Source organism: Palaemon carinicauda, chromosome 24, assembly GCF_036898095.1.
Source record: "Palaemon carinicauda isolate YSFRI2023 chromosome 24, ASM3689809v2, whole genome shotgun sequence".
Lineage (NCBI taxonomy): Eukaryota > Metazoa > Arthropoda > Malacostraca > Decapoda > Palaemonidae > Palaemon > Palaemon carinicauda.
The window spans coordinates 107,807,177-107,820,575 of NC_090748.1; the positions used below are offsets into that span (position 1 = coordinate 107,807,177).

Below are 13,399 nucleotides of genomic sequence, written 5' to 3' on the forward strand. Positions count from 1 at the left end.
CAGATAGACCTATAGGCTCCCCAAACCCCCCCCCCACCTTAGTTCACAAGAATTGTTAAGGTTGTAGACACTAATGACACTAACGAGACTGAGTGCTACTCGAACCCCGACTGGCAAACGCCAGACAGATATGTTATCAATCAGGTCACAACAAATTATTTTTTTTTTTCGGGTAAAAAAGTAGGTTGTTAGTATGCTTATGAATATTATTATATATTATTAGAAGGTCTTGGTGGCCTGATGGTAAAGTCCTTGCCTGGTGATTGTCAGACTGGGGTTCGAGTCCCGCTCAAACTCGTTAGTTCCTTTGGTCGCTGCCTTCTCACCGTCCTTGTGAGCTAAGGATGGGGGTCTTGGGGAATGCGAAGAGCATGCCCAAACCATCTCCATCTACCCCTCGCCATGATCTCATCCACATATGGTACTCGAGTAATCTCTCTTATAGTTTCCTCTCTAATCCTGTCCTGCCATTCAACTCCCAATATCCTTCTGAGGGCTTCAATTTTGGTGTCACTTCTGCACGTTTAAAAAACCGGGTAGGCCTATATTTATGATAATGATAAAAAATTTCCATCGGTCTTTCATTTATTTCTTTTAAGATCTACCAAGATATCTCCCCGTTAATATTTAGCCTACTTTTGTATTACATAAAATAATTTCCATACAAACTTTTAAGGATAAAATTTCTTTCTGGGTTTAGTCTATATTTAGTCTCCCACTGATATACATAATCCAACGAATACAGTCAAAGATAAGAATCTTCATTACTTCTCTCTCTCTCTCTCTCTCTCTCTCTCTCTCTCTCTCTCTCTCTCTCTCTCTCTCTCTCTCTCTCTCTCTCTCTCTACTTCTCATGGTACAAAATAAAAAGCTTCAAAATCTCTCTCTCTCTCTCTCTCTCTCTCTCTCTCTCTCTCTCTCTCTCTCTCTCTCTCTCTACTTCTCATGGTACAAAATAAAAAGCTTCAAAATCTCTCTCTCTCTCTCTCTCTCTCTCTCTCTCTCTCTCTCTCTCTCTCTCTCTCTCTCTCTCTCTCTCTCTCTCTGTCTTATACAGTACAAAATAAAAAGCTTCATTAACTTTTCCTCCTACTCATGGTAAAATTTAAAAAATTATAAGCTTCAATCTCTCTCTCTCTCTCTCTCTCTCTCTCTCTCTCTCTCTCTCTCTCCTCTCTCTCTCTCTCTCTCTCTCTCTCTCCTCATGGTACAAAATAAAAAGCTTCAAAATCTCTCTCTCTCTCTCTCTCTCTCTCTCTCTCTCTCTCTCTCTCTCTCTCTCTCTCTCAGTGCATAATTCCTCTTCTCTTTTATACTTCGTAGTTGTTTTCGCGGATTACCTCAACCAAGCCCTTTTGCATTTCCCTATTTCAAGGGCTTCACAGTAGACCTAAGAATCCTTCCATGTGCGTCTGATCCTATCACACCCCAGGACCTCCTTCTCACCCCTAAACCCGTCCCCCCGCTCCCCGGTAACATTTCTAACTCGTTTTGGTCAAAGATTTTGCGAAATAGAGCATAGTATTGATTATACATCGTTTGCATTCATATTGCTTCGATGGTATTTCTTTCTGATGTTGAAGTCTATACTGTTGTCTGAATTTATGAAGAAATGTGTATTTCTATCTATCTATCTATCTATCCACCTATCTATATGTAGATATAAATAAAATAGCCCATAATGTATGAAAAATGGAATTTATTTAGCTTTCAAAGGGACCATCTCCCTTTCTCTTCAGAAAGCAAATGGTTACGTAACTATCTTTTTTTTTGAAGAGGAAGGGAGATGGTCCCTTCGAAAGCTAAATAAATTTCATTTTTCATACATTGTGGGTTATTTTACTTGTTATAAACACGCGGAAAATATTGTATTTTAATATATATATATATATATATATATATATATATATATATATATATATATATATATATATATATATATATATATATATATATATATATATATATATATATATATATATATATATATATATATATATATACAGTAGTCCCTTCTGTATACACCTTTCCTTCCTAGAACCAGTGGTGATACAAGGTGTTACATTGTTACATGCAGATTTTCTGTTTAATGGAGTTGCTATGCCAAATTCGCTGCTCTAAGAAGACTACGATTCTCAGAAGTCAAATACCTACCAGAAGCTAAAGCTCAAATAAAGTTAACATACAAGTACAACGGCTTTTAAAGAATGACGTCTATATAGCTCTGTCCTTATTTTGGATGCAGATTTTGGCATCTTCCTATTTTTTAATCTATGCCCTTTGTAATGCGAATATTTCTTCTGTTCCTATGTTTTTCACCAATTTAAATCCAATCTCTTCTTCCTTCTCCGCAGGTTTTGCGGCCGTGGTAATAGTCGCAGCAGCTTGGATATGGCAGGTTTGTTTTTCGACTTCGCAGGGAATTGTTTACAAGCCAGAGAGCATCTATGATTTCATCATCGTGGGAGGTGGAACAGCAGGCAGCGTCTTGGCTTCCAGACTGAGCGAAGTAGAACATTTCAAAGTTCTTCTTGTGGAAGCTGGAGGGGAAGAGCCATGGCTCACTCAACTGCCTATGTCAGCAGTTTTCCTGCTGAGGTCAAAGCACGACTGGAGATACCTTACGGCACCTCAGAAAAAATCAATGGTAGCCATGGAAGGAAGGGTAAGCATGAATGGTAGGCCTTCTAGCTATTGTACTATGGCATTATGATGATGGTAAATACTTGGTAGGCCTACTAGCTATTGTACTATGACATTATGATGATAGTAAATGCTTGGTAGGCTTACTAGCTATAGTACCATGACTTTATGATGATGGTAAAGGCTTAGTATGCCAGCTAGCTATTGTACCATGACTTTATGATGATGGTAAAGGCTTAGTATGCCAGCTAGCTATTGTACTATGACTTTATGATGATGGTAAATACTTGGTGGGCTTACTAGCTATTGTACTATTACTTCATGATGATAATAGATGCTTGTTAGGCCTACAAACTATTGTACTATGACTTTATGATGATGATAAATTCTAAGTACTGTCTCAAGGATGCAAATTGTGAACTTTTACACTTACACAAAATTTTCATTTGTAGCCTGTCGACCCCAAGCTAGAATCTTATTACTTGATTACTTAAAACTATTTCAGCAATCTTCTTGGTCTAGAGGACGCATGCTGGGCGGAAGTGGCTCGGTTAACTTCAACATCCACACGTACGGATCGCCGCAGGATTTCGACTCCTGGGAGAACGAACACGGAGCTGTAGGATGGGGTTTCGCCGAGATGAAGAAATACGCCAATAAAGCAGAATGCTGGCGTTTACGGCCGAAGTTGTTTAAGGTATTCGTTATGTCTTCTTCTTCTTCCTCCTCCAGGTTCCGGGTTCCTTGTTGCTCTCTCCACAACTCTGTGATTGTGGGCACACTACTAGAAGAAGCGTAGTAGGTGCAAAGCGCTGTAATCTGCAGAAAATTCATTATCATCAGTTACCTGCAACACAGAGAGCACAGCTTACATACTTTTACTTCTAACTTCAAGGGCCTGTCTAATATACTGGGCAACATCTGTAGAGGGTGTTTATTTTCTTCTTCTTCTTTTTCTTCTTCTTCTTCTTCTTTCCAACTGTTATTCCTACATTAAGGGGTCGGTTGCCTGATGCGCTCTCTCCAATGCCTTCATATTTATCTGGTTATTTTCAATCAACCACAGCTTTAGTATAACAGATAGATAGAAGAAGTTTATGCTACTTCATCTCTCTCTCTCTCTCTCTCTCTCTCTCTCTCTCTCTCTCTCTCTCTCTCTCTCTCTCTCTCTCTCTCTCTCTCTATAGGATTCAAAAGATTATTAACAATTTTTGTTACATTGGAACATTGAAATAAAAGATATTTGAATAGGCCTATATCCAATTCTATACCAATGCCATAATGATTCATGAAATCTGTCAATTTTAAACCACTACAATATAAATTGAATCTATTTAAACTAATTCTGAATCTACATGTTGTTACTGTTCTTGAAATATCTTATTTTCATTGTTTATTCTTCTCTTGTAGTTTATTTGTCTACTTGTTTCCTTTCCTCACTGGGCTATTATTTCCTCTTGGAGCCCTTGGGCTTCTAGCATCTTGCTTTTCCAACTAGGGTTATAGCCTAGCTTGTAATAATAATAATAATAATAATAATAATAATAATAATAATAATAATAATAATAATAATAATAATAATAATAATAATAATAATAATAGAGTTTTTTAATTTTTTATTTTATCTAATTATTAATTTTTGTACATCATATTGAATAACACCAAAATCCACTAATCCACTTATCTATTTTAAGATTTTATCTTGAAATAATTTGAATTCAGACAAACTTTCCATAAAAATAAACATTATTTTGAGAAATAAAGGAAATTGAGAAATACTTTTCATTATGAAAATATAGTATTGAAAATAAAGTCATTTCAGAAATACGTTCTAAGGGAAAAATCTTGTAATAATCAAAAACTTTAAAGCCAATGTTGTCATAATTCCCAAACAAAACATGAAAGCCAATATTCCCATAATTCCCGATAATAACCCAACAAAACAACTAAAATATGAAACCCAATGTTCTAATATATCTAAAAGAAATAACTCTAAAATCTCATTCCTTCAGGAGCAATGTAATTCTGATCCTAGCAAGAAGAAGAATCAACCGAAGGAGTGCAGAAACGCCACCTCGCAGGGCGAACGTGACCACGTAAGGCAACGGCAAGACGCCGTGCAGTGCTACGATCCGGCGTTGAGGTACGTCACGGCGGATTCGGAACTGGCGCAGACGTTCGTTGCTGCTGGGAAGGAATTGGGTGAGTGGGAAATTGGAATGGTTACTGCTATCTAGGTTTCGTGTGTCACTGGTTGCTATAGTCCATTTCTTTTAGCGATGCATATTTGCACCGACTCACGGCGGTGCCCCTTTAGCTCGGAAAAGTTTCCGGATCGCTGATTGGTTAGAATTATCTTGTCCAACCAATCAACGATCCGGAAACTTTACCGACTAAAAGGGCACGAATATGCATCGCTAAAAGAAATGGACTATAGTTGTGGTTTTAAGTTAGGTCTTTCGTTTTTAAGGGTGGGGGTTTACCAGTACTTTGAGTCATAAGCCTTTTTAAAGGGAAGATTTGAGTCATAAGCCACTTTTTAAGGGAGGATATTTATCAGTTCTTTGAGTAATAAGCCTTTTTTAAGGAAAGAGATTTACCAGCCCCCTGAGTCATAAGCCACTTTTTAAGGGACGAGATTTACCAGCCCCCTGAGTCATAAGCCACTTTTTAAGGGAAGAGATTTACCACCCCCCCCTGAGTCATAAGCCACTTTTTAAGGGAAGAGATTTACCAGCCCCCTGAGTCATAAGCCACTTTTTAAGGGAAGAGATTTACCCCCCCCCCCCTGAGTCATAAGCCACTTTTTAAGGGAAGAGATTTACCACCCCCCCCCTGAGTCATAAGCCACTTTTTAAGGGAAGAGATTTACCACCCCCCCCCCCCGAGTCATAAGCCACTTTTTAAGGGAAGAGATTTACCACCCACCTGAGTCATAAGCCTTTTTTTTAAGTGAGGAGATTTGCCAGTCTTTTAGTCATAAGCCTTTTTTATGGGAGAAGATTTACCAACCCTTTGAGGCCTAAGCCTTTTTACTAGCCTTCTGAGTCATAAGCCTTTTTACTAGCCTTCTGAGTCATAAGCCTTTTTTAAGGGAAGAGATTTACCAGACCTTTGAATCACAAGCCTTATTACCAGCCTTCTGAGTCACAAACCTCTTTTTAAGGGAGGAGATTTACCAGCCCTTTGAGTCATAAGCCTTTTTTAAGGGAGGAGATTTACCAGCCCTTTGAGTCATAAGCCTTTTTTAAGGGAGGAGATTTACCAGCCCTTTGAGCCATAAGCCTTTTTTTTTGAAGAAGGAGATTTACCATTATTTTGAGTCACAAGGCTATTTTTAAGGGAGGAGAGTTACCAGCTCGTTGAGTCATAAGTCTTTTCACCAGCCTTTTGAGTCATAAGCATTTTTACCAGTCCCCTCAGTAACAAGCCTCTTTTAAGGGAAGAGATTTATCAAAAGCTTTTTTTCAAGGGAGGAGATTTACCACCCCTTTGAGTGCCTAATAGATATTTAAATTTCATCTATTAGACCTTTTTTCTTTAAACATTTAAATCTTAAATACAGACAAATTTTCAGAATTATATAAAATGGTTCTGACCTAAGTATAACTTCCTTTGACTTTTAAAAAATCTACATTAACAAAATATATGTTGTATATTTGTACTACACTCACTGCACACTAAGTTTGGGTGTGTATGAGCAGATATAGTATTAACTAAGATCTCTCTCTCTCTCTCTCTCTCTCTCTCTCTCTCTCTCTCTCTCAGTCAGCTGCTCTGTAAAAGTAGAACTGGACTCATTAGGCTGATAAATCTCCTACTTTTAATAACTCTCTCTCTCTCTCTCTCTCTCTCTCTCTCTCTCTCTCTCTCTCTCTCTCTCTCTCTCTCTCAGCTGGTCTGTAAGAGTAGAACTTGACCCATTAGGCTGATAAATCTCCTACTTTTAATAGCTCTCTCTCTCTCTCTCTCTCTCTCTCTCTCTCTCTCTCTCCCTCTCTCTCTCCTCTCTCTCTCTCTCTCTCTCAGCTGCTCTATAAGGGTAGAACGAGACTCATTAGTCTGTTAAATCTCCTACTCTCTCTCTCTCTCTCTCTCTCTCTCTCTCTCTCTCTCTCTCTCTCTCTCTCTCTCTCTCTCTCTCTCTCTCTCTCCATTTGGTCCTCAAAAACCTGATAAATCCCATTAATAACTTATTACCGACTTCTTCTTCTTAGACCTACCCACTGGAAACCTCAATGATGACATTGACTATGGATTTATGGCAGCTCAATCCACTGTCCACCGAGGTGTCCGCTGGAGTTCCGCTAGGGGGTACCTTAGGCCTGCCCTTGGTAGGCCCAATCTCCACGTCCTTATCAATACACAAGTCACAAAGGTAATTAACCTTTAATTATGTTCTATTTGTCAATAATTATTAAAGTTTGGATTTAGAAGGGAGTATAGGCCTAGTTTATGGTTTCTTTAGTGGTTTATCAAATTTTATTATCTTAGACGGGGATTTATGCTTATTAAAAAACATTGGAAGGCTGAAATGGTCTTAAATCGAATATCAAATCAAACTTATATTATTAAAATTTATAAAAATTGAATAAAACTAGAATTACTGTATCCCCCATACAGTAATTCTAGTTTTATTCAATTTTTATAAATTTTATCAAATTTTATTATATTTGATGGCGATTTATGCTTATCAAAAACATTTTTAAAGCTGAAATGGTCTTAAATCGAATACTAAATCAACATTATATTCTTAAAAGTCATAAAAATTGAATAAAACTAGAATTACTGTGTAAAAACCTCTGTCTAGACTGACAAACTCTAGACCAAGGCACGAGAACAGAGAGATTCTTCCACCATCTTAGCTTTAAATAAGTTATTAATTAACGATATTCCCCTTCCTTTCAGGTCATTTGGGATGGCTCTCGTGCAGTTGGTGTCCATTACGTGCAGTGGGACAAACCCCAGTTAAATGGGACAGTGTACGCACGAGGTGAAGTGATACTGTCTTCTGGAACTACAAACACTCCACTTATTTTGATGCATTCTGGAGTTGGCCATCCAGATGTGCTCTCGACATTCAAGGTATGTTTAGGACGTTTCATACGTATATATTATCAAGATAACTCAAGAGTAAGTCTATTTATTATTTACGTTTGTATGAAGGGTTGTCTGTATACAGAAATTAAGCATTTTCACAGAAAATGTTTGAGTGTTTGAGCCATTAGGCTTATAGTATCATGATTTTCCAGCTATGGTTGTAGTTTAGCTAATAATAATAATAATAATAATAATAATAATAATAATAATAATAATAATAATAATAATAATAATTAATAATAATAATAATACCTCTTGCAGATCAATCCGGTATCTCTCCTTAGAGGTGTTGGAGCTAATCTCCAGGACCAGCTTAATGTTCCTATGTACGTGGAAATCAAGAAGCCTATCTCTATGAATTTAGACAAACTTCGGACTATAAGCAACCTATGGAATTACTTCATAAAAGGAAAAGGTTTGAGAATAAGTGAAAATGGTTACAGTTGTTCAAAAAATACATAATTATTTCCTATAGTCAGTTACTTTGTCAGAAAAATACATAATACTCTCCACTTGTTCAGAAAAGAATTAATCATTTCGTATAGCCACTTACTTGGTTAGAAAATGCATAGAAATTTAGTATAGTTAGTTATTTTGGTTAGAAAATACATAATAATTTAGTATAGTTAGTTATTTTGTGTATCTGAAATACAATCATCATGATATTATCTATCTTTGAGATATTTTGTCTGGCAATTGTGTAAAATTTTCCACATATATTTAGTTCTTTAAAACATCAAAATTAAGATTAATATACATATTACGAAACAACATTTGAACTAAGAACCTTTTATTTGTACATATTAATTTCTCTACATAGTTTTAGTTCTTAAAAACATTAAAATTAAGATTAATACACACATTACGAAACAGTATTTGAACTAGGAAAATTCTATTTCTACCAAGCACAGTAAGACTCATCTTCACCACGTTTTTTTCTAACTCTTCTGGTCAGGAGACTTTAGCCGATCAGCCATCGACGGAGTTGCCATCATGCCGATTAATAGACCTAAGTCAGAGGTGGGCATCGTCTTATTCAACCTGAATACCATTGAAAGGGATTTATACTCAGGCATCGTTAATATGAAGTTGGATGTGAGTATCTCCAAGTTGAGTATGGGTCTAGCTTGTCTTGAGTTGGCTGTTTGGCAGATATTTAAAAGGACAATGATTGGTCTTCTGTATATATATATATATATATATATATATATATATATATATATATATATATATATATATATATATATATATATATATATATATATATATACATATAGTTTATATATATATATATATATATATATATATATATATATATATATATAATATATATATATATATATATATATATTTATATATATGGTTTTTATATATATATATATATAATATATATATATATATATATATATATATATATATATATATATATATATATATATATATATATATATATATACTGTATATATAAATAAATAAATATATATATATATATATATATATATATATATATATATATATATATATATATATATATATATATATATATATATATATATATATATATATATATATATATATATGCAGTAAGCCCCTTCATTGCACAAACAGTTTTAAGCTCACCTATCAAATAAAAATGTGGATTATGTGAAATAGAATTGACTTACTTAAGTATAGTATTATGATTAAAATGTATCACTAAATTCTTAAAATAAACAAACTCATAATTAATGACCTGCAGTACTTCGACGCCGCATTCCCCCAAATGAGCAACCACAGTTCGGAGGGCTTCGCCTTCATGGCGTCCTGCCTTCACCCGAAGAGCCGGGGTATAGTCCGGATGGTTTCCAGGGATCCTCTACATCCTCCGGGAATTGATCCTAACTACCTCGATCATCCGTATGATATACAGTGCATGAAATATGGTGAGTGGTTCATTCGGTTTACTTAGGAAATTAAATGGCGTAATGTGTATTCAGGGGATGGAAGTCACTTGGATATTCATCATCATCTCCTATGTCTATTGGCGCGAAGGGCTTCGGTTTGATTTTGCCAGTCGTCTCTATCTTGAGGTTTTAATTCAATACTTCTTCATTCATCATCTCCTACTTCGCACTTCATAGTCCTCATCCAAGTAGGCCTGGGTCTTCCAAATTGTCTAGTGCCTTGTGGATCCCAGCTGAACGTTTGGTGAACTAATCTCTCTTTTTTCTGACTTGGATGTTATATGTATAAAATACTGTCTGGATCTAATTGTTTTATAGATAAGTTAATCAACCTCAAGAAGATGGGATTTAAATCCATTGATAATTAACTACTTTCTAAAGGGAGGAAGTTTTTAAGATAAGCTAATTAACCTCACTTCTAGAAGATCTGATTTGACTCCATTGATAATTATCGATTTTCTAAAGTAGTGAAGAGTAAGATATGCTAACCATGCTTGAAATATGCTAATTAACCTCACTTCTAGAAGATATAATGTTTGAAATGTGCTAATTAACCTCACTTCTAGAAGATATAATGTTTGAAATATGCTAATTAACCACATTTCTAGAAGATATGATGATTGAAATATGCTAATTAACCACACTTCTAGAAAATATGATATGTCTCCTGATAATTATCTAGGCACATACCTTCTAAATTAAAGAATATTTGTCTTGTTCCCAGCATTCAAGTTAAACAATTATTATCCTCACTTCTAGAAGATGTGAAGTGACTCCCGAATAATCACCTAGGCCTACTTTCTAATAAAGAAAATTTGTCTTGTTCCCAACATTTAAAATAGCCAATAATTATCCTACTTTTAGAAGATATGAAGTGATTCCCTAATAATCACCTAGGCCTACTTTCTAAATAAAGAAAATTTGTCTTGTTCCTAACATTTAAAATAGCCAATAATTATCCCCACTTTTAGAAGATGTGAAGTGACTCCCTAATAATCACCTAGGCCTACTTTCTAATAAAGAACATTTGTATTATCCCCCAGCATTCAAACTAGCCATTCGGCTATCAAGGACAAAGGCTTTTCAGAAAATCGGAGCTACTTTACATCTTCCAAGATACTCGGAATGTATGAAGACAAATGCCGAAACTGCTGATGACCATAAGTCACTTTATAACGAGTACGTGTCCTGTGTCATACGGCTATCGGCTGTGACTAGCCACAATCCAGTTGGGACGGCTAAAATAGGCCCACCTGGAGATCCGATGTCTGTGGTGGATCCTGAGTTAAGGTAGGCCTACTGATTTATGATACATAGCGGTTTTTTTAGTTGATAGTTGCCGATTCTTACTAAATCTATGTATAGGCTATGTAATAGCTGGACCTTCAGGTATTCAAACTTACTGTAGGCCTATATGTTTTAATGTTGAACAGGTTGACATAAGTCTCTATCTTAACGTTGTTACTGACCATAAGATATTTTATATCATTAATCATTATTTCTTCACATATATTTTATCTATTTCCTTATTTTCTTTCCTCACTGGGCTATTTTTTCCTGTTGGAGCCCTTGGGATTATAACATCTTGCTTTTCCAAAATAATAATAATAATAATAATAATAATAAACAGATTTTATCTTCACACTGTACTATTTTCCCAGTTGGAGCCCTTGGGCCTATAGCATCCTGCTTTTCCAACTAAGGTTGTAGCTTAGCTAATAATAATAATAATAATAATAATAATAATAATAATAATAATAATAATAATAATAATAATAATAATAATAATAAACAGATTTTATCTCCACACTGGACTATTTTCCCAGTTGGAGCCCTTGGGCCTATAGCATCCTGCTTTTCCAACTAAAGTTGTAGCTTGGCTAATAATAATAATAATAATAATAATAATAATAATAATAATAATAATAATAAATTTGCTGGCTCCTTCCAGGGTTTACGGAACATCCAGACTCCGAGTAGCCGATGCGTCAGCCATGCCTTCGTCCATCTCCGGTTCTCCAAATTCCGCTGTTATAGTCTTGGCCGAGAAAGCAGCCGACTTAATTAAGGTATATTAAGCGGGGTTCACACGATCGAACGGTTCGTCGAACCAGGTTTGACGGATATGCTTGTCAAACGGTTCGAGGAGGTGGAGTCAGCCATAAGGTTTGTGGACAGTGAAGCCCCGCCCATAAAAGTCAGGCGAGAACAGACTTTCTTCGAACCGTTCGAACGTAATTTCAAACACTTGTCTGTCGAACTGCGTTCGACGAACCGTTCGACGGTGTAAACCCGACTTTATATGGTCCAAATAATAATGTAAATGAAAAAAAGGTGTTGAATGTTTGCAAATAATATTTGTCTAAACTCGAGTTCATAATATTTACCTATTTAACAGTGTTTAGCGTAGTTTTTCTAACATTTATATTCTAATATAGCCAATCTAAGGATTATATATGATATACAAATCGATGCTGACATATATATGTCTAAACGTAATTTCTTAAAACTCATAGTTATATTCCAACCAATTTTCATAATATTTATATATTTAGCATAGTGTTTAGCGTAGTTTTTCAAATATTTATTTCTAAAATAGCTAATTTAAGGATTATATTGAATACACAAATAGATGTTTACATACATTTGTCTAAAAGTTAGTTCTTAGAACTAATAGAGTTAGATTTTGATCAATGGTTAAACCTGTTTTCATAATATTTACTTATTTACATGGGGTTTAGCGTAGTTTTTCAAATATATATTTCCTAAAATAGCTAATCTAAGGACTATATTGGATATGCAAATCGATGTTTACATACATTTGTCCAAACGTATGTTCGTAGAAGTTCAAAGAAATGTAGTTGGATTAAATAATCGAGTTAAAACTTACACCTCAGTTTTCACAATACCTATATAGTGTTTAGAGTAGTTTTTCAAATATATATTTTCTGAAATACCTAATATAAGGACTATATTGGTAAAATATTTTATTTTTCCTCTTTTTTTCCCCACAGGAAACATGGAGGGATAATGATTTATCCACTGAGAGGATCTGTTCAACCTCAGAAAATTGCGAGACGGAAATTCTAGCAACTTTATCCAGTAAGGGTGTTTCCATCATCTTGCCATACGCCAGCTCTAATTTTATCATCATATCCTCTTTCTGTTTATTTCTGGTAACCATGACTGGTTTTCTATAGCCTAGAGCTTTTTTTTTTCCATTTGCTGGAAGAAATTACTCTTGTTATTTTGATGTAGTTGTATTAATAAACATGAATTTGTTGATGATTTTCCTGATTCCCAAAAGTAGAGAATTTTATCAAGAGCGTACGATGTCTCATCTTACGGTGTCAGTGTTATTTGTCTATCATTTGATGCTTAAGATAAATCATACTTTTATTACATTAGTACATTCGTAAGAAACTGATATTCTGGTTCTCGGTAAGTTTAATTTACATTGGCGACGACCTACTCCATTCTACTAATATCCAGGTACAAAGTGTCAGGATGCCAGATGACCGATAATCAACCAATCAAACCAGGTACAAGAAACTATGACCATCGTAAACAATCATTTTCTTTTCCATTAAACTCGAGAATATATTTTGAATATAATGACTACAAGAATATATTAAATCAAGAAATTAGATCAACCGAAATATAAATTAGCTGACCAGAATAATTAGTTTATATATTTGAGATAAGAAACCATG

At 34.9% G+C, this 13,399-nt stretch overlaps 1 protein-coding gene across 1 annotated transcript in view; it reads left to right on the forward strand.

Annotated features, from left to right (window-relative positions):
• Positions 1-12,888, forward strand: part of LOC137617951 (L-sorbose 1-dehydrogenase-like) — a 17,885-nt gene extending 4,997 nt beyond the window's left edge. The window contains exons 3-13 of the mRNA XM_068347887.1: positions 2,355-2,665; positions 3,149-3,340; positions 4,656-4,845; positions 6,861-7,021; positions 7,552-7,728; positions 8,005-8,158; positions 8,699-8,838; positions 9,482-9,665; positions 10,730-10,976; positions 11,638-11,755; positions 12,701-12,888. Coding sequence (XP_068203988.1) covers positions 2,355-2,665; positions 3,149-3,340; positions 4,656-4,845; positions 6,861-7,021; positions 7,552-7,728; positions 8,005-8,158; positions 8,699-8,838; positions 9,482-9,665; positions 10,730-10,976; positions 11,638-11,755; positions 12,701-12,886 — 2,060 coding nt within the window. The 3' untranslated portion in view covers positions 12,887-12,888. The remainder of the gene's footprint in view (positions 1-2,354; positions 2,666-3,148; positions 3,341-4,655; positions 4,846-6,860; positions 7,022-7,551; positions 7,729-8,004; positions 8,159-8,698; positions 8,839-9,481; positions 9,666-10,729; positions 10,977-11,637; positions 11,756-12,700) is intronic.
• Positions 12,889-13,399: the final 511 nt, after the last annotated feature.